Below are 22,093 nucleotides of genomic sequence, written 5' to 3'. Positions count from 1 at the left end.
GGGCAGTCACCTTTGAGCTCCATTTATGACATTTGTTTTGTATTTTAGAATAAATACAAATAGAAATGTTTTCAAAAATCACACCAGAAATGATTTCTTCCATTTTATTTTTTATTTTTCAAAAATATTTTACATTTTGAAATGATTAAAAGTTGTAATTCACAAAATATTTCTTAACTTTTTAAGGTTAAATAATATTTGTCACTTGGCCAAGTGTAAATACCTTCTACTTAAAAATAAATAATAACCTATTTACAAATATAGATAATATTGCACTTAAGTTATAACATGCAAACTTTTTGCATGCAACTGGCACCTGACGCCGAGTACTCTCACAGGACACCTGTTACCTCCCAGGCCCTGATCACAAAGTACTGTGCTGCTTTACAGTAACATCTGAAGACAGTGATTAGGATTAAATATGAGCATGGCGCATGCAGCTGCTGTTTACCATACATATACACAGCTCCTCACAGTGCACTTGTGGTTAATATTCAAATGATTTCGCACCAAAACAGGGATTGCAACTAAAGTCCTACAAAGCACTAATATGCCATTTTCATCAGAGGGGTGAGATTATAAATGGTAACATGTCTTCACATGTTTAAAAATACTGTTGCTTTGCCTGAAGCAGTGTAAGCATGACCTTGACTGCAAGTCAACACGAGCAGTTAAAAATAACCAGGTCAGGCATTTGTCCACAGCTTTGATATGTTCTTTAGACATGTCCTGGTCTGTTTTCCCTGGATCCAATCCCCACAGGCTCCAGTCAAGGTAAATAACTGATAGAGTCGGTCCTCTGAATCATGCTGACATCTAGTTAATAAGAGATGCTGAACCTGGGGCAGGGATGTAACAAGAAGGCCTACAGTTTTAAATATGTATTTGAAAAGCACTAGATGTCATACACAGTCCATATGAAGCAGACACAGGTAGGTCATATGTTTGTGCATAGACGGGAGTAATTGGAATACTGCAGCCTCAGTCGATGTACTGGGAGAGCCAGCGGAAGCCCTCCCCATAGCCCTGCCTCTTCAACACACTGCACATGAACACCTCCATAGGCCTCAGGTTCAGCTCCTTCAGAGACACTTTGCCCTAAAGAGAAGAGGCAAATGTTACTGCACTAAAGGTCTAATGGACTCAAGAAGAAGAGATACTCACTGTTGGCACTTTATTTGCATAGTAACTGCATAGTTGATGCTCAACAGTCCCATTCCCAGATATTGTATATGTTGTATAGGTCATATATATGATGTATAGGTTGTGTATGTATATTGTGTGTATACATGTATGTGTATGTATATAGATATATACAATATATGGGTGTGTGTGTATATATGTATGTGTGTGTGTATATATGTATATATATATATATATATATATATATATATATATAAAGAAAAGGAAAACTTGCCAAGCCATCATGGGTGTTTCGCACAGGGTGATGGACCCCATTACATAAGCTTTACAGCTTCTTGGGGTTCCATGTTTTTCACAGGGTCAACTGGGAATAGGTTAACGATATACACTTCCATATGTAGCATGTAAACGCAGAATTGTAGATGAATATGTTGATACGTGTGTGTATGTTGCTACGTGTGTGTATGTATGTGCCTTACTAAACTTTGACCATTGTGAAAAATAAATTGAATTGAATTGAATTCATTTTTCCCCATAAACGTTTTGGAAATGTCAAATATCAAGGGTTTTAAGCCATTTAAGCCAGGTTGAAACATAAATTTGGCAAAATTCTGTATTCTGTAAAGCACTTTGAATTACTTTGCGTATGAATTGTGCAACACAAATAAACTTGCCTTGCCTAGTTACCACATAGCTGATTGGCACATGTGGGAAAGGCCAAACAAACAAATGTTTCTGGTTACTAATTCATTAAATTCAACTAACTTCATTTTCACTCAAAGGTCCGATCTAAACTACAGCAGAGCTTCTTTCTAAACCCCATGCGTTGCTAATCTTTCATTTTATTTCATATTTCATTCCAGCAGATTTGAAGCAGCACATGGTTTACATAGTATGAATTTGCCCCATCTGCTTCTCCAATCTGGGAATGTGCTGACTATAATCCACTGAAGAAAATAAACTATGAGTATTAAATAGAAACACATGCACTAAACGTCTCTGTACAGTAAAACTAGGGATGTCAAGATTTTTCAGATAATTGATAATTGTGATTATTCCTTTCACAATAGAAGCAAAGTATAATAATCATAAGAATTTTAGAAGAAAAAAAAAAAACAGTTAAATCATGAAAAACAGTAAACCTACATGTTTTTTTGATCAAGCTGTTTATGTTCCAACTTAAGTTTTAGCTTAATTATCTGACTTAAAATTTTCTTAACGTATTTTATCAAACTAGAGTAATTTTGGGTGTATTCACACACTCAGTCCTGTTCCAGTCCTCTTCTAGTTCTGCTCTAGTCCTGTTTAAGTTCTGTTCTAGTCATGTTCTAGTCCTGTTTTAGTTCTGTTTTAGTTTAGTTTTAGTTCTATTCTAGTTCAGAATCAGAATCAGAATCAGAATCAGAATCAGAAGACTTTTATTGCCTAGGAACTTGATTCGGTGAAAAAGTGCAACATAAACACACTGAATAAATACAAATACAAATACAAATAAGGGCATGCACAAAGTTAAAAAGATATGCTTAAAAAAAATCAAATGAAATACTTAAAGGGAGAAAATATGTACAACAGCAGGGGTTAGGGGTTAGTTAGTTAGGGGTTTAGTCACAGTTTAGTAATATTGATGTTGCTTGTATGCAATTGAATGCATCCTGAGTGTGAATTAAAATTAATTAAAGATTTTGCATTTTTTGGATCATGGTGTCAATAAATGTAAATAATCATACAGCTGTGATGTTTCTCCTCACAATAAGACTAACACTACAATATGACAGAAAGAGTTTTCTACAATCGTTTGTTCCTCAGTCTTACCTTCCCTGTGGTGTGTCCGATCAGACCAAACATGCCTCTGAGTGCGTCTTCACTGATGGCCTCTGGTCGGTCGATCTTATTCCCCAGGATCAGAACTGGTACATTAGAGATGGTCTCATCTGTGAGAAGGGCCTGTGTACACAACACAGCACCTGTACTTAATAATGCTCTACAATGCATCACTGCAGGAGTAGTACTAGGACTAGTAGTACTAGTAGTAGTTATACATTTTGATGTGTAGTAGTAGCAGCGGTAGTAATAGTATTTCTAAAAATTTTTGTATGTTACATTGTCACATCCAACTCCTTGTCTTGTCTGGAATGTTCCACAGTATGGCATTGAACATATCTATACTGCATTTATTCAATTTGGGCAACTCATCCTCATTTCCATCCCTGTTGGCTGTTGTTATTGCTAAAAGAAATATCTTGAAAACATGCATTCCTACAGTGAGCAATATTGCCAGTCTCTACAGATCTGACCTGTAATTTAGCCTGGTGGTCATCTCCAAGGAGATAGTAGTGTTAGTTGTTGTATGAGAAATTGTAAAAGCAGTATTAGTAGTAGTATCAGTAGTAGTGTTTATATTAGTGGTATAGTGCGTCCAAACTTACATCCAGCTCCACTTTGGCCTCCACTAATCGCTCATGGTCAGCACAGTCCACCATGTAGACTATTCCGTTTATGGCCGGGAGGTAGTTCTTCCAGATTCTTCTTGCTGCAGGTGACAAATCAGTGTTAGTCAGATAATATTCACAACTTAAATAATGTCTTTGCATTTATATTTCATGCCGTCTTGTGCATTGTGTTAATTTGACCATTTATTATGTTTTTTATAATTAGAACATATTTCTGCATTATTTTCAGTAATGTTGGTTCCAAGGTAAATTGTTATTATTACTTTCCCACTGTTTAAAGAAGATATTGGGATTTTTTTCATGGCATGTATTTGTCTATACATGTATGGAGATTATCATTTTACAGTTTGTTCATTATAGACTTCAATATTGACCTAAAATGTCTTAAGATTAAGAATATTACAAACTGATCCATTGACTTCCTGTTCAAACTTGCTGAGTGGAGAGACCCCACCTCTTTACTTCAGCTTTACAAACAGCAGATTTTCACCGAACATCTTTTTGTTGTGGATGAATGATTTAGAGTCCTAATTTTTGTAATAATCGCTACTATGCACAAGAATGTGGGCAGGAGAAAACAAATGATCAGGGAACGCAGTAACACGGTTAAAAGCTTACTAAAGTGGATTTAGCATTATATGTTTCCTGCAGACTAGTGTCAAATTAAAAAGAAAAAAATATCACAAGATCATTCTCCAAGCATTGTTACAAACTGATGGCTATTCCTGACTTAAAGTTGTACATACTTCATAAAAAAGAAAAGAAATCCTAAAATTAAACACTTGCTGATAACGTTCTCAGCAGGTTCAACTGCAGATGTATGACTTACTACATTGATTATTTCAATAACATGTTAACCTCTGACCCCCCTCACAGAGTTAAGTGATTCAGCAGATTCAGAGCAACCCCATCACCCATAACACTCTGGGTAAATCAATATTAAAGACTGAACTAAAACTGCACCTACAGAGACCAAGGTTAAACACAGAACTAAACGTACAAAGATGGATAAACTGGAGTAATTTTCTATTGGTTTTACACAAGAGTTTGATAAATATATTTTTGTCTTGCCTGTTGTGATACTTATTTTTTTGAATCCAGAGCAGCCTGTGAGCTTTGTACATGATAAGTGACCAATGAGCTTCTTTATTCCACATGTCACTGAATAAAACTAATCTGCTTGCACAAACATGTTCTGGCTTGAGACAGAACAGAGAGTGGGGATCCAGAGAATACAGAGAGATTCTGGATTTGCCAAGCAAATAGTGGAGCAGTGTAATCACATTTGTGTTAAAATTCAGGTTTATGTTTGTTTTGAGCAGTTGCTCGGCCCAAACAAAATATCACCCTATGCTGGAGATGACAGCATTAACTAGGTTTTAGTGAAATGAGTACTTTGACCCCTCATTTTAAGGCAGATAGCCGATATACTAAAGAGCACAAATATCTGCCAACTGGTCTGTCTTTATGTTACAAAATCTCTCCACCAGATGTCACCAAATCTTCAATGACTACACATTTTTCACCATTCACAACTCATCCTTACCTTGCGTGTGCCCTCCCAAATCAAATGTTGTAAATGTCATTCCGGCTATGGTCAGCTCTTCTGATGCTAGACACAGAAATCACAGTGAATGTTTTATAAGATAACTTCCTCCATTTTGGACCTGTAGATGTACTTGGGTGTAGAGTAGGGACGTGCTGGCCCAGTCGGTCGTCTCTGAGCATGTGCAGTAGAGTGGTCTTTCCTGCATTGTCCAGCCCGAGGAACACCAGCTTGCCTGTCTTCTTGTATAAACCTGAAATTGAGTACAATAATATAATTGTATTTGTTCATGTAGGGCTGGGATTAGAAATTAATGATTTTGGAAAAGTACTGCGTAGATTTGCAATATGTTTTAAAAAGTAGGATTCAGTTCTGAGACTCCAAGAGCATTGACATTAGAGAGAAGACTGAAATATGAACTGATAAAAAGTCACATTCACAAAGGACAGAAATGAACCTGTCTTGAACAGTTTTAGAATGATCTTGAGCTGGTCAGAACATGTATAAGACACATAGACTAGTACATACCTAAATAAAGAGTGTTTTATATTATCATCGCGGTATCGGAATTGGTATTCAGTGTCGTCTATTCTTTAGTATCAAAATCAGGTTTGAAATTTTTTGTATCATGACAACAACACTACAGGTACAACTATTTTTTTTCTATAAAAACAGGATATTATTAATATACTTAAATAGCTTTTGTGATTTGATATTTGCACTAATTAACTCAAATGTCTCAATTTTGATTTAACTGCAGTATACTGGGTAGGCCTGGGTGGAATGGTTTTAAATGTGAAGGCAAGTCATCACTGTGTGTAAACAAGATTACAGATCATACAGAGATTACAGATCATACAGAGATTACAGATATCATAGATAGTAGACGTACATATAGGGATATACTGCATATTTAGGTTTAACAGGCGTTTTGGAGGTCTTGAACTACAGTTTAGATTACTTACCTAAAAATTGCAAGACACTGCTGAAGCTTCTGTAGATCCAGTCAAATATGAAAGACATGCTTCTGAAGTGCCTGGGACAGAGGACAGGAATAATGTATATAAATATTATATACATTTGATCAGAAACAGAAATAATATGAAAATAAATAAAAGCAACAAAAGTAATGTTTAACTTTAAAACAATTTACTTACTCAATAATGACTCAACATGCAGAGGTTAAAACAGAATACTGTTTTTGGCATGTAATGTATGTATTTGAATAGACATTTTACTGTTGATGTATACTTACTGGGGGCAGGTTTATACTTATGTTAAAAATGGTGCAATAATGTCTCTTGTCAGTTGTTAACTTGTTCAGCTGAAAACACTGGCACATTAAAAATACGTCACGTCTGCATGGCATTTAGCCTACATGTTTTTATTGTTGAAAACGGCTGCATGACCCCTTTTAACCCTACTGAATTTCTGGAATAGTAGTTAGTGAGCAGTGGGTGAGGATGGGGGGTAGGTGAAAAGGCACTCAAGCAGGATTACTCAAACATGCAGAAATCACTCAAAATACAACTCTGAGTAAACTTATCACAAGCGAACACCAACATACCATTGTTAAAAACTCAAAAGTCGATTTCACAGAACATATCCCCTTTAACTCAGCAGTACTCTTCTTTAGCATTTGGACGTGCTTTGATTTGGCACTGACACGTTGAACCAAGTCTCACAAAATCTGTATTGTCCTCCATTATTCCTGGATTACCTCAGTGGTATGTGTAATCTGTATAAGCTCACATAAATCATTGAATGGGTGCAGTAAGCAGCCTGTAGTCAGGGCCTCTGAGGACTGTGTGAAGTATGAGGCCCTTGGTGCTCCTTGGGACTATTTTTATGACGAGTAGTGGTCAGGACACTTGATCTGGGCCTGCCTCTGCTCCTGCCCACCAGAAACACGCACCTGTCACTCTACTCAACCGGCTCAGGGCAGTGGACACTCAAAGATTTAGTTATAATCAAAAACTAAAGTAAACCATCTGCATTGTGTTCAAGATCTAATATATAAAATGCACTTTGCTGTGTTAAAATGTACACAAATTGGTAAACATGAAAACGAATAACTTCAACAAAATAATAAAATATAATTCTTATGGCACTTACTTCCTTAAACTGGGGCATGTGTAAAATATATTTCCAGTGACTTTTTGATAATAACAACTCTTTACTTATGTTGGCTAATGGCGTAAACAAAGTAAACAAGCGCGCAGCCCCTCAACCGCTCATAAAGACTAAATAACACTTTAACAAACTCCTCTACATGTTTCATCTTTGGTCTAGAGGACGGGATGTTATTTGGGTATTTGAATAAAAGTCATTGCAGTTGAATAAAACACACTTTACCTGAGTGCGGCTGGATTTAAAAGTCCCAAGTCCCTAAATTTGGTCCAAGCCCGTGCGCCGTTGGAGACTGACGGTTTGACAGTGCACCGGAAATACGTCATCACGCAGTTATCATGAGGGGCGCGCGCTGTTTTGGGTCGTTTATTGTGAAGGTTCGAGTTCATTTTTATTGTCTTTTTATTGTAAATGATTCGACTGGGATGCCTTGTGCGATTCTTCAAAAGGGAGCGTAAATAACTATAGTCTACACGACATTTATTTCTATATCAACATCGTCCTGATGTTTGGGGGATCACCTCAAGTTTTTGAAAGAGAGACATGTGCTTGAATATGTAGGACGTGGAGGGACAGACTCGAGAAATTTAAGATGATAATTAGAATCATGTTGTGTTATTGCAGTAATTGTTATTAATGATAATGCCCAAAGATTGGAATAGCAATAGGTACCAACATACATATTGAAATCCTGTACACCCAAATAGTCATGGTTTCTTAGTGAGAAAACAAAAATATTATGCACGGAAATCTCTGTTTATGAATGAAAAATGCTGACATCTAAATTAGAAGGGCAAAAGACAGGAGCCTGAATGAACGCGGGACAACTACAGAGACAGGTGGTCACCCTACCTGATATTACAATATAAGACAGCCTGTTACTCAAAGTGTCCACTAGATGGTACTAGAGTACAGACTAATATTAATTCACCAGATTCACCCTCTGCAACAAAAATACCATACAATATGTAATCCAGAACACTTTATTAAAGCAGTTTCACATCAGAAGTAGGATTTGGGTACCTTCATGATCTGACAGCACATCTCCTAAGTTATAATCAAACACTAAAGTCTCCTCTTGTTAGGTTAATTGGTCATAATATGAATGCATCATAAGTCTACACATTATTTTGAGTTAATGTACATTATCTAACACTTTACAGTTTCTCGCCATCCAAAGCAAAAATCTAGTCTCCCACTGTTCCTAAGACCATAGAGTAGGGTTTAAACGCCATGCATCCTCAAGTGTGTCTCATTTGTAGAACCATTTGTCAACTGCAAAACACACAAAAAAGTTTTTTAAGTTTTAAGCAAATATTCTTGTATACAACTTGCCATACTGGTCATAATCTAAATAAATATACAAAACATGAAAACAAATTACCTGTTGAAGGAATGGGGTCCCCTTTCCCACATGGACATGTCTACAAATGAAGACAATTAGATAGGCAGTGTAATATTTTACCAGCCATAAACACATTGAATTGCATTTGTGTGTTACCTCTCCAACAGCAGCCTTGGCCTCATCCGCTGAACAGCAGAAAGGACTGTTGCCCTCGGAGACGCTTGTGTTTTTACTGTCAGAGCACAGACTAGGTTAAATATCTACACAGAAGAAAATTAACAACCATTCATACAATATTTACCAGTTCAATTCTCCAGCTTTGGACTTCTGACTAATGAGGTTTTTCCAAAAAGTATGAGTGTTCTTGATTACATTAATGGCAAAGTCCTGAAAGAGAGAAGCATGTCACTTTCACTTGTGAATTCTGTCAATATATTTAACTTATAGTCACAAAATAATCTAAAGTGATTTTGAATGCAATCTGGGTTTATTTAGCAACAAAACAATGAGCAATTTCAAGTAGCAATGTGAGGCTATACCTTGTCTTTAAACTCCCCATTGAAGGCAAAGCAGTTCTCTGGTTTTCCGTCTGGCACTTTGTACCTTCTAAACCAGTCCACTGTAGCCTCAAGGTACCCAGGCTTCAGACGCCTCACATCACTGATGCCTGTAAGAGCAAACACGAGACACACAGAGGCACATGAGGTTAGAAAATCAAATCAATGAAAATGCTAATTGTCAAATCCAGTTGGACACATATTAACCTTGTAACAATTTACTCTTTGGCTTCGTAAAATCTGTTTCTGGTAGTGAGAATGATACCAGTGATTTTTTTGTTTAAATCCATAATACTATGGCAAGTATCACAATATCGACCCGATTCCAATTAGTTTTGTATTAAAATGCATTGAAACTCTTACTTCACCAAGAGTTTTGCCTTGGCATCATTATCTTATAGCTGCAGACAGTAACACAGACAGCAGCACAGGAGGAAGTGTCTCACTATAATCTTCATTCAATATGAATAGCCCTAATAAACACCCAGCCCTTGTGCCCCCATCACAAATCTATGAATAAATCCCTAGACTTGTTGACCATTAAAGTAGGCTGCGAACTGAAAAAGGTTGCCCTTCCCTGACCTAAAGAGGTGAGGCTCTTACTGTTAAATTCGCTAGCTTCAGGGTCGTCTACATTGATTGCAATCACTTTCCAATCAGTCTCTCCCTCGTCAATCATGGCCAGCACCCCCAGAACCTTCACTTTGATGACCTCACCACGAGAACACACCTGCAAAGAACACATTATAATGTTATAAACTACATATAGGGTGATGTTATTTCACTGCGTTGTCATGTAGTGTAGTAGAATAATGACAAAACTATTTTACCCTGCTGCCAATTTCACAGACGTCAATTGGGTCATTGTCTCCACAGCAGCTCGTATCGTCATCCTTATGTGCTGGGTCCTCCCAGGTCTGCAACACCACAGACCACATGTCAAGATCATGTAACATCTACTCTGAACAAGTGTACGCTTTTGTATGACTAGCGTACTAACCTGAGGAATGGCCCCATAGTTCCATATATAACCTTTGTGTGGGAAAATGTTGGCAACATATCGCAACTTGCCTTTCTTTACATCTTGCTTGATTGGATTCAGGAGGTCTTTGGTAGCAATCTGCAAAAGGATGAACATGACATAGAAATATTTGTAGGTTCTTTTTAATAGGTTTCTACCAACATTCAACTACCTGGACATTGTCTTTGCAAGGACTATGGCATCTCAGGCCTTACTATACTTAACAACCACTATTCACTCAGATGTTTACACTCCATTAGATCATTAGCCCCAGCATTTGTTAAAGCTGGGATACCACGGAACAGTGAGAAGAGGAAGTAGTTATTTAAATCCATCCACCTCATTCCTAGCTCACACAAACACTTAAGTATATCGTACTCATGTGCAGGAATTATTTGAGGAGCGTGCACCGTTTTAAAACAACTTTTTCATCAAGATGGCAAAGCAGGGGTATAACACCAACACACTAACACTATAGTTATGTGCACAACTCTTTCTTGGGATTGCCATCAACACAATATTATAATTCAGAGCAATGCACAACAGGCAGATTTTTTCCACAAAATGCAACTTTTACATTTTACTCATTAAATTTCTAAAAAACCCTAAATTACTAATTTACAAGAATGCACTGACATGCAGCGCTTGCAAAAGGCAGTGCAACTAATACAGCCAAGTAATGTTCAGTAAGATGTAAAACCACAATCACGGAGGTGCATTCCTGGTGTAGACTTCCATGTGGACAAAGTACATGCTTTGTACAAAGGCTGTGATATCAAAATGATTTGCCCTTTTCTTCTGCATTTGCAATTCATAAAATAATGAATAAATACAAAGTAAGTGAAAGTGCAGTAATACAAATTTATATTTAAAAGATTGATGCTCATACTAGATCTGATGGTAAATGAAAGTCTGTACCTCCATCTTTGCGTTTGTCCATCTTGGCACTTCAACAACCATGTTAAAGATATTCTGCAAGAGAGAAAAGCAAATATTTCACAATATTTACAGAATTTCTAAACTTGTGTAGCAACATGTTTAGGTCTCAAGTTTATGGTTTTACTAACTTAAGTTTAGATAGACAGAACTAATCCTACAGATAAAGATAACAAACTCTGATAAAACAACATCATTCTCATATACTGGCACTGCACCGCTGACAGGAACACTAGTGCAAAGGCCAGTTTAAAACTACTCTGACCATGGTCCTTACGTAAGTTACCTAGTAACAGCAAAGTAATATGGTTGTAATAAGGAGGTTTCTGTTTCAGTATCTGTCATCATAAATTGTAAGTTCAAAACCAAAAGTACTCACTCACCTGCGCCTCATCTGCGCACATAGGGATGTCGTGGAATGGTGAGATATAGTTGCCTTCCACATTTTCTGTGAAATTGAGAAAAAGTATTTACAACAAAGTCAAAACAACATCCCATCTATACAAAAGTGAACTATAATTCCAACATAATTCAATGTTTGAGTTCTCTAGTTAAAAACAGCTGGAACAACCACTACAAAAAACTGGTGATTTATAATAGTGGAGTCAAAGAGCAATCCCTGCTTTATAAATACATTTGTTGAACTTTGTAATCCACACTGTATTCTCACAACAAAATGCAGTCACAGTTTTAATATTAACATAATATTAATTGACTAGTATAATATCAAATTAAATAAACAGACCTATTCACATTTTTGTCATATTGCGATACTTTATAGAGGTCTTTTGCAGGTTTGATTACGCTGGACAATGGAGGGCGTTGCTACCTGCATTTACCAACAAGGAAAGACTATGTTAGTAGGACATTTCCTGATCCGTCTAAATTGTTTAGTTATTAATAAAACGTGAATAATATCAAGTCAATGTGGGGTTGCAACAAAGCTAATTACTGCTTTGGATAAACCGGGCAAGCTGGTTAACTCATTAGTCCGATTGTTTTAGTGCCTAAAATGCAAATTACAACATATTACTATTACTTACTCACTATTACTTTGAACCTTTTTAGATCTGATTTTGACCATTTTACCTGTGCATTTAAAACTACAGTAAATGAATGAGTAAGTGACACGTGGGGATTAGACCTGCCTAAACCGGCTGCTTTACGCGAGCCATTTTAGCAACTTTACGAACTCTAGCTTTAATGTACCAGTTGTTGGACTTACTGAAGAACAGGCGGTAGGACAGGGTGTTCGGGTTGCCCCTCTCTTCCACTGTAAAGCTCATGATTAAATGCAGCGCGATGGTGTGTGTTTCTATGGGACGTGGATGGCGGCGGAAGGACCGGCGCTTAGGTTGGCAGCCCGGAAAAAGTACGCATGCGCATGTGGTCAAACAACAAGTGGTGCGTTTAATGACTCGCAAAAAAGTTGTAGACACGCAGACGCCAATTATGTTTTTAATGTAGGTGTGATTTGCCGAACATTAACACTGGATTTTGTGTGTCTTGAGTTTTATTTTACAGTACAGTGAGATATCGTTTTTGCTCATCTCAGTATTTGTGTGCGCGCGTGTGTGTGTAGTCGAGCCAGGATGATGACCTCATATAATAATTTACAGATTTTCGGTCAATATGTCATTGTGTCTGAAGGTGAACCAGAAAAAACAGCCCAATTTATTCCTTAACGTTTGTATATGGAATAAATATGATTAGGGTAGTGTCTCCACCCATCAGCGGATCCGGCCTGATCAATAGCTGCCTTAAATATTCCATGTATCTGTTGCATTTTGAATACATCCATATGACTGCAATGACTCCAGTTTTCTGTGGACAGATCCCGCTTGTGGTTTAGTGTCCCGAACTACACCCAACTCATGGAAAAGGAACCTCATGTAAGATGTTGATGTTAAATGTCATAAATAGTTATCAGCAGAAGAAAGCACAGTCTCTCATTTGGGTTGGGTTGGGTTTCAATGCTGAAATCCAGTTGGTTTAAACCTAATAGTTGGGCAGTTGGTTTAAATCTAATAGGACTTTTGCTGATTTCTTCTGACAACCTCAGAATCACATCGACCTCCCCCAACAGTCATTTTTTTCTACATTTTATAAATATAATTAAATTGTCATCATGATGTGTGTCGTGTATGCGTGCGCGCGCGTGTGTAAGCTACTAAATGGGCTTTAGTTGTGCACCATACCCCTTGAACCTGTAACAACATATAAATAGGGGTGTTCTCGCTCACTCAGGTTCAGTTCATGTAGTGATCCTGTCCTCCAACTAATATCTTGCCTCCTTCATCCTTACCTGTCCTGTGTGGAGAGTGGAGAGTGTGGAGTGAATGAATAAAGCACTGTAAAGCGCTTTGGGTGTCTTGAAGTATTGGATTCTTGTATGAATCCAATGCTTGATTAATTAACCAATGAATTACTACAACACAATTAAATACAATCTTTTGTAAGCAGCAATTTGACAGATTCCTACATTTAGTTTAACTTCCTATTTCAGTACTTACTGCTATTGTTAATGTTTGGTGTAGGAATAATAACCTTGTTGTACGAATAGCTGGAGTAATTAGCAAGTCTGTAGGAAATAGATGTGGTACAATTGGTTATGAGCTATGATCCAGCAGTACATGGACTTACTCAAGGAAACAGAAATACTCACTTATAAATGGAAGTGAGTTATCTTGTCACGTTATTTTTTTATTATTTTTATTTCCGTCCAAGATGTTCAAGAGTTATTATGCAATTTGGTATTGCATCATCACTAATGTCACTAAATGGGCAACCTGTAGAAAGCATCATTAAATAAGACACATGCACGTTTGTGATCTAAACTGCATTTAAACATTAAATGTTAAAGAGCCTTTAACTTTCTTAGGCTTTTAATAACCTTTATGTAAACTCTGCTGTGGTGTGGTCTGGCCCGTGACGTCATATCCGGCCCTGCGGCTCGTGCTTCCTGCCTTGCTGCTGCAGGAGGGGACGCGCTGACGGCTGGGAGGACGACAGGAGAGACAAGAAAGCTTTTGGGAAGATTTGCGAGAGAGGGGAAAGGCCCTGATCCACCGTCCGTCGGGAGATAAACACCCCAAGTTTGATTAGCCGCTGTATCCGTCACCCACCGGCGCTAAAACAAAATGTCGAGCAGTCGTCAGCTGAGCGAGAGCAGGGCCATCCCGACTAGGACGGTGTTGATCAACGACACAACGCAGCTACCTCATGACTACTGTACCACCCCCGGAGGCACTTTATTCTCCACTACTCCTGGAGGTAACGCACCACACTGGCCTTTTAACTATAAAATAATAGATTTGGAGCATGCATTTGATTTGTGTGCATTGCTTTTGGCTCGGATCGCCGTGGCCTTGGCTGCCGTGTCATTCTGTTCAAAACAAAAACAAAGCATGTCTCCGCCCCTCTCTTCTGCCCGCTGCACGATTGGAGCTTTGGCTGCGCAGAGATTGGGTTGAAAAAATGCAGTGCACACTCTCAGTGCTTATTTATTTCCAAAATGTTTCGTCTAGTTGATTCTGTAGGATTTAGCTGAGGATTAGAGTCAATACATCAACAGCCATGAATCACAGAGGTGTTGTGGGGTGAAGTGCCGCCACACTGGTTTGTGATGCAGCAGTTAGATCTAATTGAGGAGAGCTCTTGATATCTCACCACACAATGTAACATGTTATTAATAGGGTGCAGAGGGAGTGCCTGCCTCGTGTTGGCATTAAACCAGAGACTGCTAGTGTTGTGTTGGCATAATACATTGTTATTATAGTCTATTGTAAGGCAACCAAAATTTTCACCTTTATGCTTTTTTAAACTGTGCTGGGATTTTGTTTTTTTCCTAAATATTTGTCATACCAGATGCCCTCCTTCTACTTGCAATCAGTGCTATTCATTCATTCATTTTCATCTAAATGGAAATGGAATTGAACTGGCTACCCTGTGGACAAAGGGCAATGGCGTGTAGACTTTGCCACACTGTTGCCACACCAAAGCAAGCCTATAAATGTTCAAAAATTTCAAAAGTGTTCCCATTTTCACTGAGGTCATTCAAGGACAAGCACAACCCCAGCTTAGTTTCTCCCATGTATAGTTAGGGTATAATAAAATGCTTTGAAACCATCTGGAAATCTCTATGTTCTCTCTAGGCACCCGTATCATCTATGACCGAAAGTTTTTACTGGACAGGCGTAACTCCCCCATCGCTCAGACCCCTCCTGCCCACCTGCCTGTCATCCCCGGAGTGACCTGCCAAAGCATCCTGACTGAGAACCACAAGAATGAAGCCAACAACCACATCAACAACCATGAGGGCAAGCCCGCAACTGGTATGCACCCAGCACTGAATCTGCATGAATAAAACCTCTTAACTTCTAATGAATATGATTAAATATGAGGTACTTAGAATTAAATTAAATGGAGTGATTAAAATATCTTGAAGGCTGTGTTGAAAATGAATAAGCCATGTTAGGGTTTATGGATAATAAAGCTGTAATTACTGGGCCTGTCCAGATTAAACATAAACTGACTAAAGTTCACATTCTCTGTCAGCACAAATGAACTAAGGCCCAGCTATTTTTTTTCTCTCACAGAGCCAAGATTAAATTTTAAGTGACATGATTTTTAATGTGAAATTGTGGGAATAATGACTAACAAATTATGATCACATAGTTTATTTTGTTCAAATTCTTTTTTTATTTATTTTGGTGTTCAGGGATGTAGAGTTGTAAAGGAAAGGCTCAAAATCATTCAAGTCAGACTTTGCGTCTATTGTAGAGGCTTTCTATAATCAAAGACCAAGGATTATTTGTACAAAAGGTCATAAACAAAGACCAAACTGGTGATGTCCTTGCAAGACCTATGCAGCTGGGAGGCACAAAATTTAATACCATAGAATAATCATGAATGTCGATGAACAATAGCTGATTTAAATTTAATCTAAAATTTGAAGCTACTTTGTGTAACTTTTTTTTTGCAAAAATAGACTAAAGTAAAAGCATAGTTTCTCATTTTGTTGTTTTTATTGAACTGAGAAACTTGGAAAAACATACTCTGAGCTTTCATCTCCACAAACCCGACTCTTTCTTTGCCTCCTTTTGCTTTCCTCCATGAAAATGTTGTTCCTTTGATTATAATGTTCCACAATATGGCATAAAACATATCCATCTCCAAAGAGAATGTTCAAAGTATAGTTTTAACTTTCTATTTCAAGGCTTATTTTAAACTTTGTAACTTGTATTTGGAAATGCTGTAGTATTGCTACATTTTTTTTAATCATTTAACAAATACCATGATTGAGTATTTTGTACCTGAATGACACCTTCTTTACTAATGACAGCTTTTGTCTTTAAGGTGATGACGCCCAGTTTGAAATGGACATCTAGCAAACTGGAACTTCATCACGGAAATGAAAAAAAGCATATGACCTGGCACTCTCGTGGTGTCAGAGGCTTGGCTTGTAGAAACCAATGTTGTGAGCCCTCATGGCAGCCATCTTCTTTTTGCTCTCTGTCTCCGCTGCTGGATGTAACGCGTAGTCACCCATTGGGGTTACAGTTAATCAAAGTACAGTGTTTGGTCAACTGTGGAAACTTGTGCATTTGAATAGGTTTCCAGGGTTACCAGCCACTGTGCAAACATAAAGGGTGCGGGCCTGAAAATTTGTGTCCAGTCTAGATCTCATATACTGCTTTTGTGATCACTACTTCAGATCTATAGAGCACGCATTCAAATTGTTGTTTGATTGGTGGAACAAGTGGTAATTTTCCATACTGGCCTTATAATCTTGTCAAAAAAGCTTTGGTATTCATCATAGCTTTCTTATGTTTGTCATTTTGAGAGTACTACTTGAATGGGCTTTGTATGGGATGCCATGTTATGTTTAGTTTTTTCACTAACAAAATTACACCATTCCAATTTTAGTTCTCTATAGCGAAATCTAAAAATTACTTAAAGCCTTAGAACCACTTATGAAATATTTCTCAATGCTTATTGCCACATCTTACAGGCGCACTGTGGAACTTTTCTATTAGGGGATCTGCCACCTGCTTGTGTCCATGATGGAGATGTGATTTATTTGTGTGTAATGTTCCACAGTATGGTCTTAATGTTATTTGAAAAGCAGGACACATCACCAAGTTACAAGTTAGATCTATGGCGAGGGGGAGAAGCCATATGTTTCAGTGTATTTTGTAACACTTAGATTACCTGTAAATTAATAAATGACGTGTGATGGGACATTCCAGGCAAAGACATGTCCAGAGACTAGCAGGTGGCAGACCCTTAGTGCACCTTTAAACCTGTACTTAAGTTTTCATTAAAACGGCAAGTGGCTATAACTTTGCAGCCAACACCCAATTTCAAGTAATTGCCTTTGTTTATATGTTTATTTTTTGACTGTTTTGAGATGTGGCTGAAAGCACTTGAAATATATCCATTAAAATCTTTGCAATAAGTTATTAATGGAATACAAAGCATAATATTGTCTACCGATTGTATTACCCAACTATTGTGGTTTTATTTTATTCTAATTTTTATTTTGAAAAATCACATAGGCAAGAAAGCACTACATTGTATTTACCCAGAAAGGTAATACCAAATTTTTATCTCTAGAATTACTGAAAAAATTGAAGGTAGAAATTTACGTTGATTGCTTAAAAAATTAGTGGCGACAACTACCTGATCGTCATCATTTTCCAATATTACTTTTGGGGTTAAAGTACGCGATTGTTGAAACTTGAAGTACAAGATGTTTTATATGCATTTTATTTTTAATACCGTTAGAATGGTGATGTTTTTGTTTTTGGTGCAAGTGCTGAGAAAGGTTTGCGCGAGGCGCCATGGAACCAGAGAACATATTAATTACTGCATTGTTTGTCCCATACAAGTACAAATATTTCCCAGTGTCCTTAAAGTACTCACGCGTGTCTGCCCATGCCTTACTTCACACAAATGCAGTAAATAAAGCTAGGTTTGTGCGTCATCAGAAATTTGTACTTTCCGAAAGAGGTTTATTTTTTCACTGTACCGACTGACTGCTAACATTGTACTTAGCAAGAACGCAAATGGTTTTGATTTTTTAGTTTGATCGAGCAGCTGTTGTGCGTACATTTATTTTGGATGCTACATCAGAGTTTGCTGTGTGGTTCGCTTCGGGCTTCAATAGAGTGCCACATGCTCATTTGTACCCAAGGAATTAAACACCACAATCATTGTACTGTCTGCTTTTTATACTCGCAGTCACTTGGCAAACAAATAATGTATTTTCTTTCTTTATACACAGTGTGCGTCACAGCATGACTGGAAAGAGAACAGCAAAAGTGATTTCTTTCTTCAACCTGGCTTTGTTATGCATTTGGTTCTGTGATATGTGGAGGATTTGTGTGAGACTGTTTTGCATTGCACATTTTTGGAACAAGAAGATGTTTATGTTTTTTCATATACAGAATACAGATTATTTAAAATCAGTTTGGTTTGACAATGAGGGCTTAACATTGTGTGTCAAAAGAGATTTGAAACAAAACTTACTGTAACTTTCCAATCTGGTTTAGATAACATTATTTTGATTAAACTTCAATGCCAGTGGACACTGTCGCAGCAAGATCAATAAAGTTCCTTAACAAAATAAGTGATGTTTGTTTACTTTTTTTCTTTTGCATCTCTTATTGAATACATGCATATATCTACTATAGTCGAATGACTTTTAATGTTTTATAAGAAAAAACATGAAAAAGGAGTCTGGCAATACAAAATATTAGAAAAGGGTATTGTTTATTTTAGGCCACTTTATTTTTTTTATTTTTGTTTTTGTTTTCATTTAACCGAAAATACGATTAGTGTCAGTTTGAGTCCGTTTATTATTTATTATATTTAACTGTGCCTTCGCGCCATCTAGTGCTCGAAGGTGGGATCACTGAAAACAAGCTGCATTGCATAATTCTCTACCTGTGTGCACTACCTAAGCTATTTTATGCATTGAAGCAGCAGAAAAAAAGTGACAAAACATTTGAATAATGTATCAGAATTATTAGGCCTATGGGATTGTTTTTGTAAATAAATGCGTGTAGCTTTCTTGATTCATTTATTAAATCACAAACCAAATGTGACCAGCTCAATGCGCTGTAGAAAACTGACTATTCTGGGTTCAGGTGAACGAAAACTAAGAAATAAACTGGTGTTCTAAATCGTCTAATAAAGTCATTGTATGAATAAAATCCGCGTTTTCAGCAGGCAGATTCAATAAGTCCCGGCTCTCGTGTTTCTAGACAGGCATTTACTCGGGCGTCCGCGGGTCCTTCCTCCTTTTCTACGTCCCTCAGCGAGGCCGGCGTCAAGATGGTGAGTTCTGAGGCCAAGTTTTGACAATAAATCCCTGTATTATCGTGGCCATCCGTTTTCCTATACCTGCGCCTTGCTCATTATGTATTTGTGTGTATTGGATGTGTAGAATTTGGTGAATATTAATGACAGATCGCTCCAATGGAGAGACATTTTGCTACTCAAACCAAATGGTACCCGGACGTTGTCAGTGCAGACATGGTGCTTAGATGATCGTAGCGCTGTCCTTTTCCCTCCTATAAGCGTGTTCGTTTCGGGTATAAGCGTGAAAGAGGACCGTGAATCTGAAATGTAAAATTAGGATATATTGAGTCTCTCTAGCTAAAACTTGGCTAGCCAAAAGTGAAGAGCATAGCTACGGGCCCTCCATAAAGGCTAAAGGGAGAGCCTGAGATGTGTTGACATTTTCTATAGTGTGTATCAGTGCATGTGCAGTGTGGAGGATCTTCTGGTCATCATAGTGTTGTCTTAATGAGCTCCCATTCAACGGCATGGCCATAGGAGGATCTTTGACTCGAGCAGCATTGTACTCTATAACATGTGTTGTAAGTTGGATAATAAGTGTACCTTACTAGACGTGATGCTGGAGATAATCGGCCTCCAGTTCATCATCTGTTTTAACACCAGTCTTCAGTCATTTTGTCTGTGCACAGTAAAATTTATAATGCATCAGTTGTAGCCTTGGCCCATTGAACCCCTTAATGTTAAAAAACCGAGATGATTAGGTAGTTGGTATGATGCAAGATATGTTTTTAATAAATGTGACTTCTTTTTCCAGAACGACACCGTGACGGTCAGGACCCGTAAATTCATGACGAACCGGCTGCTTCAGAGGAAGCAAATGGTATATACCATCCAAATATGATACCATCATGAGACATTGTTTTTTCTTACATTGTGTTCCTGTTTGTATGTGCAGGTCGTCGATGTCTTGCACCCAGGCAAAGCCACAATCCCCAAAACTGAAATCAGGGAAAAGCTCGCCAAGATGTACAAGACCACCCCTGATGTAGTGTTCGTGTTCGGCTTCAGAACTCAGTTTGGAGGCGGAAAGACGACAGGCTTCGCCATGGTGTACGACTCCTTAGACTACGCTAAAAAGAACGAGCCCAAGCACAGACTGGCCAGGGTGAGTCCCAGTGACTTATAGAGATTGAGACTACAATCAAACTGTCATTTTTGTCTTCATCTTAATTGTAAGATAACTTGTGTCCTCAGCACGGACTCTATGAGAAGAAAAAGACCTCAAGGAAACAGCGCAAGGAACGCAAGAACAGAATGAAGAAAGTCAGAGGCATCAAGAAGGCCACTGTGGGCGCTGCTGGCAAAAAGGTAAGACCATAAGTTTGTCCAAATGAACAGCAAATCCAGAATCTTGTGACGAGACACTAGTGTATATTTACAAAAATATGTTTCCACCAACTGTACTTTTTAATTCGTTTATCCTTCTCATCCACTTTTTCCATCTGGATCTATAGAAGGTAAACCCAGGCTAACTGCAGTGTGTAGCTAACTGCAGTGTGTAGTAATCCAGAGTTTCACAAACCACCTTGGATGCTAAATGCCTTGCCTTTGAATGAGCCACCCAGTATTAAGACTTTACCCACCTTTTACACTTTACATTCAAAGGGTCTCTGCACTAATACTAAAACTCCATAGAACCTAAGTGCATCCAAGTGAACAATCCATCTTAGTGTATTTAAAAGCCATTGACACACTCTTCATAAGTTTAAATTGCTGCTTTATTAATGTCTAGAGCACAATTGAATTATGTCATGCTGTTTTGTCATTCCCACCTTGACCATCTTTTAAAGCCTTTTTTTCCATTCGTTATCTTAATTTGACATGTTTTGTCACGTTTCTTACTTTGCTTTCATGGATTTGTTTTGCAGAAATGAGGTGTCAGTTTCAGGTACAAAGCTGATCGCATGGTGTGCCGTGTGCAGCACATCATAGAGCAGATCTGATAGTCTTGTGCATGTCTCCTTATGTTTACTGTTAGTCTGTCAGTTTAAACCTCAAACCCAAGTATTTTGTCCACTGTCCTGACTCACTGGGTATGGTCCACATGTGTTCTAATGTAGTGCTATGAGAATGTTTCAAACATGATTAGAAATGGGGGTAAAGCATGGAGTGATGGTGTGGCAGTTATCTAACTAGAACTCTGGCTTTGACTAGACTTACTGTGTTTAAAAGCATCTGTTTGGTTCTTAAATTACAGCCTCTTGTAATTTGTACACTGTCATGTTATAACTTTTTTTTTTTTTTTTTTTCATTTGCAGTGAGCCTGGACTGCCGGGGAGGTCTGCGTGTGCAAGATGTTCTTGTATATTGTCAATAAAATTTGGGGAAAAAAAGATTAATTTACTCTTTCATTATTCAGCCTACTCCTGCATCCAGCAAATCAAATGACCTGCATCCACATTGTTGGCGTTTATAGTACATACCGTCTGGTACAGCATACCAGTTAGCAGTTGTCTGTGGTGTTTTATGCCATCAATGCCTATGTAGTTGCACTTAAATGTTAAAAAGATCTATATTACGCCAGTTTCCTATCTATGTTTCCTTATCAACATAACTGGAGTTGTTTTATTTTATTTGCACATGTTTAACATCCTGCAT

General features: G+C 37.8%; 4 protein-coding genes across 5 annotated transcripts; 2 read left to right on the top strand and 2 right to left on the bottom strand.

Annotated features, from left to right (window-relative positions):
* Positions 1–119: 119 nt before the first annotated feature.
* sar1ab (secretion associated, Ras related GTPase 1Ab) lies at positions 120–7,573 on the bottom strand. Its single transcript, XM_033980033.2, has 7 exons — positions 7,495–7,573; positions 6,105–6,175; positions 5,273–5,392; positions 5,140–5,205; positions 3,570–3,673; positions 2,956–3,087; positions 120–1,098 (listed from the first exon to the last, which is right to left on the bottom strand). The coding sequence occupies exons 2-7, from the start codon at positions 6,160–6,162 to the stop codon at positions 982–984; spliced, it is 597 nt and encodes a 198-aa protein (XP_033835924.1). The 5' UTR covers positions 6,163–6,175; positions 7,495–7,573; the 3' UTR covers positions 120–981.
* Positions 7,574–8,237: 664 nt separating this feature from the next.
* ppa1b (inorganic pyrophosphatase 1b) lies at positions 8,238–12,490 on the bottom strand. The gene is made up of 11 exons (XM_033980032.2): positions 12,354–12,490; positions 11,512–11,576; positions 11,111–11,164; positions 10,172–10,291; positions 10,002–10,088; positions 9,775–9,901; positions 9,154–9,281; positions 8,916–9,001; positions 8,771–8,846; positions 8,654–8,693; positions 8,238–8,544 (listed from the first exon to the last, which is right to left on the bottom strand). The coding sequence occupies exons 1-11, from the start codon at positions 12,412–12,414 to the stop codon at positions 8,522–8,524; spliced, it is 867 nt and encodes a 288-aa protein (XP_033835923.1). The 5' UTR covers positions 12,415–12,490; the 3' UTR covers positions 8,238–8,521.
* A 1,589-nt stretch (positions 12,491–14,079) lies between these two features.
* eif4ebp2 (eukaryotic translation initiation factor 4E binding protein 2) lies at positions 14,080–18,761 on the top strand. Its single transcript, XM_033980036.2, has 3 exons — positions 14,080–14,401; positions 15,283–15,462; positions 16,487–18,761. Exons 1-3 carry the CDS (start codon positions 14,269–14,271, stop codon positions 16,516–16,518), a joined length of 345 nt encoding a protein of 114 aa, XP_033835927.1. The 5' UTR covers positions 14,080–14,268; the 3' UTR covers positions 16,519–18,761.
* Positions 18,762–19,388: 627 nt separating this feature from the next.
* On the top strand, positions 19,389–21,816 carry rps24 (ribosomal protein S24). 2 transcript variants are annotated; one of them, XM_033980035.2, is made up of 5 exons: positions 19,389–19,471; positions 20,250–20,315; positions 20,391–20,600; positions 20,690–20,803; positions 21,754–21,816. In XM_033980035.2, exons 1-5 carry the CDS (start codon positions 19,469–19,471, stop codon positions 21,754–21,756), a joined length of 396 nt encoding a protein of 131 aa, XP_033835926.1. In that variant the 5' UTR covers positions 19,389–19,468; the 3' UTR covers positions 21,757–21,816. The 2 variants fall into 2 exon arrangements, with proteins under 2 accessions (XP_033835926.1, XP_033835925.1); XM_033980034.2 differs by lacking the exon at positions 21,754–21,816 and adding an exon at positions 21,364–21,384.
* The last annotated feature ends 277 nt before the right edge of the window (positions 21,817–22,093 follow it).

Source organism: Periophthalmus magnuspinnatus, chromosome 15 (assembly GCF_009829125.3).
Source record: "Periophthalmus magnuspinnatus isolate fPerMag1 chromosome 15, fPerMag1.2.pri, whole genome shotgun sequence".
Taxonomy (NCBI): Eukaryota; Metazoa; Chordata; class Actinopteri; order Gobiiformes; family Gobiidae; genus Periophthalmus; species Periophthalmus magnuspinnatus.
This window is presented reverse-complemented; position numbering and strand designations above follow the sequence as displayed.